The 6166-nt window shown below is 55.8% G+C and overlaps 1 protein-coding gene across 1 annotated transcript in view; it reads left to right on the top strand.

The window, feature by feature from the left end:
* Positions 1–5021: 5021 nt before the first annotated feature.
* BARX1 (BARX homeobox 1) overlaps positions 5022–6166 on the top strand; it is a 4267-nt gene continuing 3122 nt past the window's right edge. The window contains exon 1 of the mRNA XM_041467235.1: positions 5022–5351. Within this exon, the coding sequence (XP_041323169.1) occupies positions 5147–5351 (205 nt within the window). The 5' untranslated portion in view covers positions 5022–5146. The remainder of the gene's footprint in view (positions 5352–6166) is intronic.

Here is a 6166-nt window from a genome sequence, read left to right on the forward strand (position 1 = left end):
CCAGACATACTGTTTCAGGTGAAGTATGGTTATTTACTCAACCACCGCACTGGTGTTTAACTTGCTCTTTTATGTGTGTCACATCATTTTCAGAATGTGTCACCGGCAGTGTCACCTGCAGAGCTCTTGGCCATCGCTCTGGAGGTAGCCAGGTCAGGTTTGGTGTGGGCTGGGCGCTTGGTGCTGGCCACTGACCACAGCCCCAGGCCATGGCACCACTTGTCCACGGCGGGCCTGGGCAGAGAAGGACGGAGGTACAGCTCTCACCAAGGGGAGGTGTCAGTGCACTCATCTCTTATTGGGACCCTGGTTTTAGGGGCAGCCCCTGCCCTCCTGACCGGGCTGGGGAAGGAGCTCTGAACCTACAGATCTGCGCATGGCCAGGAATCGGTTCACAGAGAAGAGGCTGTCCCAAATGTACTGCCTGGCCTGAAATCTAATCACGTGTGTGGCAGGTTACTGGTTTGTATTTCCAAGCATTGCATCCCTTGTCCATGGACTAACTAAAAGTAAAAACAAATAAATACAAATTTTAAATCCTTTAAGTAAAAAAAAAAAAAAAAACAGAGCCCTCAGAGCCCTCAGAGCCCGCAGAGCCCCGCAGAGCCCCGCAGAGCCCACAGAGCCCTCAGAGCCCGCAGAACCCGCAGAGCCCGCAGAGCCCCGCAGCCCGGGCAGCGCTGTCCCGGCGGGCTCCGGGCATCTCTACCCCCGGCGCTGGGGCGCCATGGGAGACAGGGGGACATTTTATTCGGGTTTTAGAAAAGGTGATATTGAGAAAACAAAGAATTGGTTGTGTTTAAAAGTCAATGAGAGCTTTGATACAAGTTTTAAAAAAAACAAAACAAAACAAAACAAAACAAAACAAAAAAAACCCAAAACAAACAAACAAACAAACAAAAAAAAAACACAAAAAAAAACTAAGGAAACCACCCCAGTTTTTAACCGATCTAAGCAGCGCTGCGGAGCAGCCCCGCGGCTCCCCGGTCCCAGCCGGCAGGTCGGGGTGTGAGCGGGCACCGGGGCCCCGCTCCCGGGACAGCCGCGACTCTGTGCAGAGCCCTGCTCTGCCGCGGCTCCCGAGCGCGGCGGGAGCGGGGCCACTGGGCTGCCCTGGGCTCCCCTGGGCTGCCCCTGGTATCCACAATATTTTCCCCGTTGGGATATTTCCCGAGGGATACGGGAGGCGAGGAGTTTGAGTTTTCCTGTTTTCCCGTTACGGTTGGAGGAGCCGGGAGAAGTGCGGGAACTGAGCAAAACACTTCTCGTCAAATCGGGGATGAATCAGCCGAGCAAAAGTATTCCCACCCCAGGGAAGATTTTAGATCACTGGGTGAACTTGTTTCCTTTCTCGTAGCAAAATTTTCACAGGTGGAACAGTCATCCTTCTCTGAGTTACTCAGCAGAAATAGAGACATCAAAACATCTGAAGCGTGAAAGTAAGCGAGAGAAGCCTTTAAAAAAAGCGTTCTGCTTTTATGCAAAACGAAGATCAGAAGAGCCTCGTAATGTGATAAATACATCGATAATTTCTGAAACCCGTGTAGGAACATTTGTGTAAAAATTATTTTTTAAAAAAAGCTAACTAGAAATAGTCGGTTTCTAGCAGTCATATGAAGTCTGTACCTGGTGCAAGAAAAAAAAATCAACAAAACCCAACCCTAAACAAAACAAATAAGCAAACAAACCCCAAAATAACAACGAAAGAAGAATTTTTTAAAGCCCCTTCGTAAATGAGGAGCAATTTTGTAAACAAAGGTGATTCCATTCTGGTTGCTGGGAGGAAAAAGACTTGGGGTCTGCAGCTTGTTCATGCGATTGGTCCCTAAAACCCCACATATTTTGCTGAACTCCCACTCTAAGATGCTGCTTTGTATAAAAGTGGTTGCGTGAATCTACCACCCAAATCAATGTGAAATAAAAGTACGGGTTAACATGCTCTGTAACAGTACAGAAGATTAAACTATTTTCAGACACTACTGCACTAAAAGTAGTAGTAGTAGTAGTAGTAGTAATAATAATAATAATAATAATAATAATAATAACAACAACAACAACAACTTCTGTCCTTTTCACTACAGGATTTGTTTTTCAACGATTTAAAATTCCTGAATGTGAGTGCGGCCAGATGGTGAAGTTCACTCTCTCTTTCTTCAGTGCAGCATCGAAATGTTTCATTAGGAGCTTTTTCAGAAATGCTATTTTTTATTTTATTTTTTTTCCGTGACCTCGGGGGCTGTAGGCCTGCTCAAGGGGAGGATTTGGGATCGGCCGACCGTCCGTGCCTGCCCGGCTGTGGCTGCTCTCCTGGGCAGCCTCGGGGCAGATGGATCCCAAGGATTATAAAAACTTAAATTATCAAAGCTGATGCGGTATGATAGGAAATGATACTGGGTCTGTACCGCTCTGATCCTAACCTGATCCGGGGTGGGAATCGAAGTATTATTATTTACAGTTATTCTTGAGCTTTGATTTCGTTTAAAGAAACAAAAAGCTCAAGGGAGGCGTGGGTAATTTCTTTTACGTGCACTATTTGTTTATGAGCCCGCTGGTCTGGGGGATGAGGTTGTTTAAGCAATCCGATGTGGATTTGCCTGCTCCCTTCCATGTGTCCAGAATTCTTCTCACTTTACTCATAATTATTCTCCTCGTTTCATGGTAATAGCTTCAATGGCCTCTTTGGCCTCGGCCGTAGGAAATCAGCACCTTGGCATGGGAACACCTTGTGATCTCAACAGAGCAGAGGGACAAAGCATGGGCGGACGGATGGGCCCGTCAGGAAACGGGGAGGGTTCGGGGTTGGGATTTTTTTGGGGGCCCCGTTGGTCTCTGTTGGGGCTCCCCGGAGCGCAGGTGTGCACAGGGACACGGCTGCCCCGAGATTCCCTGGAGGAATTCGGGGAGGTGGGGGAGGGATGGAGGCGCCCTGTCCCGCGGCCGCGCAGCATCTCGGTGGGCTCCGGTCCCCGCTGCTCCCCCCGGAGGGGAGCGCCGGTCCCGGGCACAACCCCCGCTCTGTCGCGTGTCACGAACTCGTTGGCGGTGCACACACAAGATGATGTCTGAATAAATGACAACCCGCTAACAGCAGGGAGCACCCAGGCAGCTAACGGGGGTTCAGCCCGTTAGTGTTTCACAGAGCGAGCGGCGTAATTTTAAATTGAAGAAACGTGGAGAAACCAGAACAAATCCGCGCGGAACTGCTCCGCACAAGTCGCAGTAACCATATGGAACAGGTTATGTGGGCAGGCATTGAAGTACAGAGCATAAATTAATTCGTTGTTGTCGCATGCAGGGGTGAGTAGTACAGGGAAACAGCAGCAGGACTCAAATAGCGCTGACAGGAGCAGCCGGGCGGCCTCGTGTCCTCCGCAGTTCCCTGAACGCCTCCGCCTGCCCCTACCTCAATATTTAATTCAAGACACAGGGCCGGGGGTTCCTGCAGCCGCATGTGCCGCCGGATGCGGGGCCCCCGGGGCTGTTCGCTGGCTCTGTGGGGGCCGTGGCTGCGGGCCGGACGGGGACCCACGAGAAGCGCTGGAGCCCGCCCGGTTCGGGGGAGCCCGGGGCGTGGGGAAGGTGGTCGGACACTCTGGCCCCGACGGCAGCCGAGCGCTGGGACTTGTCCCCCGTGTGCTGCGCTCACTGACGACACTCGCGGGTGACTTCCGTGGCCATCTTGCTTAGGGCTTCCGAAACGGAGCCGGGCGAGGTCCCGCGGCTGCTCCGCTCTCCCCTGCGCATCCCCCGCAGCAGTCGGGAAAACGGGTAGAACCCTCGTTTTTTGGTCTAAAATCTTAAAAAAGGAGGCTGAGCTTCCCTTGCCGGAGGGATGAGCCCCGCTCCCGTCCTCCTGCGTGGGCCGGCCTGGCTGAGCCCGTGGGTGCCTCCTGCGAACACCGCCCAGGCACGGTCACGCGTGGGCAGCTCCGGCAGTGGGCAGAGGCTGAGCGCAGGCAAACCCGCCCCACGCCGTGGGACCCCCGGCCGGACTGCCGGGGCTTCGCCGAAACGATCCCCCCGTAATCCATTAGTGCCGACATTTGGGCGTTCGGGCTCCCGCAGACGAATGTGGCTCAAAGCAAGTCAGTAACGAGCAGGGGCGGCTCGTGGGTCTCTGCTGTCGTGCGTGACACAGGCTAAAAGGAATAGAATGAATCACGTTGTACCGAGCAAAATGTCCGTGTGAATGATCTAAAAGTCCAGGGAAACGCTCCTCTTCGTGCTGGGTTTTGTTCCCTGACCAGCTCCTTTTTGATGTTTACACCGCTTTGACGAAGGCCGGGGGGGAGCCCGGAGCTGCGGGCATCGGGCCTGAGCCCCTCCAGGGGCAGCCCCGGCCGTCAGCGCGGCCCCTGCCTGCCCTCGGGCTGCCTGGGCTCCGTCGGGCCCCGGCCACCACACCGAGGCTGCCCCGAGGGCTCCGAGTCGCCCGAGCTGCGCGGCAGGGACGTGCGGGCCGGGCCTAGAGGATGGGACCCCCGAGAGTCCGTGTGCTCCGCGTCTGCCTCCATCGGCCCAGGCACCCCAAAGCCGCGGTTACCCGGTGGGGGAAGGGGATGGGGAGGGGGAAGAAGACTGGGACGGGAACGGGAAAGGGACGGAAGATTGGTGTGGGGACGGGAACGTGGATGGCGATGGATATGGCGGCGGGGACGGGGATGGGGCTGGAGCCGGGGACAGGGACAGGGATGGTCATAAGGATTAGGCCAGAACTGGGGCCGGGGCTTCGAAGGGGCCAGCGGTTGTTTGGGTGTCTGCTCTCCCGCAGCGAGCAGAACGGGTAATTTGCTTTATATGGCGGGGGATCAAATGCTGGGCTGTAACCCCCGCTGCAGGTACTCGCCCGCCCCGGCCCCTTCCTTCCTCCGCAGCCCCTCCCGCGCCCTCCCCCGCCGCGCTGACGGCCCCGCCGGGCCCGGCCGTATAATAGGCCGCCGCTGCGGTCCCGGGGCGGAGAGACAGACGCTGCCCGGTGCCGCGCCCCGTGTGCAGGCGGCGGGGACGGCTCCGGGCCGCCGCGCAGGGCCAGGGGAGGGGCGGCGGGGCGATGGGCAGAGCCCCCGCTGCCCGGCTGCCGGCCGGGGGGCTGCGCTAGGGCGGCCCCGGCGGCCGGGGATCCCCCCGCGCCCCGGGGGCGGCGAGGATGCAGCACCCGCTGGAACTGGGCGCCGCGCGCTATTTCCCGGCCGAAGCCTTCCCCGACCACCGCTCCCACCGCTACCGCAGCTTTATGATCGAGGAGATCCTCACCGACCCCCCGGACGCCAAGGGGGCCGCGCCGGCCGGGGAGCTGCTCAAGTTCGGGGTGCAGGCGCTGCTCTCCGCCCGGCCCTACCACAACCACCTCGGTACGTCCCGGGGGGCTCCCCGCGGCTGGGGGGCGGCTGGGGGCGGCAGGCGGGGAGGCATCGCCCGCCGGTGGTCTCCAGCGCCTTTGGGAGCCGGGTTCCTTGGAGAAAAACTTAGGAATTCTGCCTACAAAAGTTGCTGCGGGGCTCTGCCCGCCGTGCGCATCCCCGCCGGCTTCCGCCGTGCCGCGGGCGCTCCAGCCGGGAGCAGCCGGGAGTTTGGGGCCTAAAAGCGAAGAAAGTGGCTTTGCGGCTCCAGCCGCCTCAGCACAGAGTGGCGTTTGGATTTCGGGGAAGAAGGTTGTTGTCGATAGTTTTGGTCTGGGGTTTTCGCCCGTGTTTTTGGACGAAGTGAGAACTTCTGGAGCCAAGCAGCAGGGTCTGTGCGTGGCTGCGAGAGGCAGCAAGAGGCCCCGCGGTCACAGATTTAGCTGGAAACCCGGCTTATGTGTAAACATAAAAATATATAATATACAGAGATATTATATATAGTATATAAATACATGCTACGTTTATATAATAATAATATAGAAGATGGAAGACTTAACATTATTGTTCATATTATAATACATGTTTGGGTTTTTCCCAACGTTCCCAACCCGTTTTTTTTTTTTTTTTAAACGGGTGCCAGCATTCTCTGTCCAGTCGGATATAGCATCCAGGACAAAAGCAGTTTATTAACATATTCAGATACGTTTGGGGTTTTTGCAATTGTTATTGGTTTTATTGTTTGGGGGAGTTTTTTGCGGTTGTTTGCTTGTTTGCGGTTTTTTTTTTTTTTTTTTTTTTTTTTTTTGGGTTTTTTTTTTGTGTGG

Source organism: Pyrgilauda ruficollis, unplaced genomic scaffold (assembly GCF_017590135.1).
Source record: "Pyrgilauda ruficollis isolate IOZ18807 unplaced genomic scaffold, ASM1759013v1 scaffold203, whole genome shotgun sequence".
NCBI classification, from domain to species: Eukaryota; Metazoa; Chordata; class Aves; order Passeriformes; family Passeridae; genus Pyrgilauda; species Pyrgilauda ruficollis.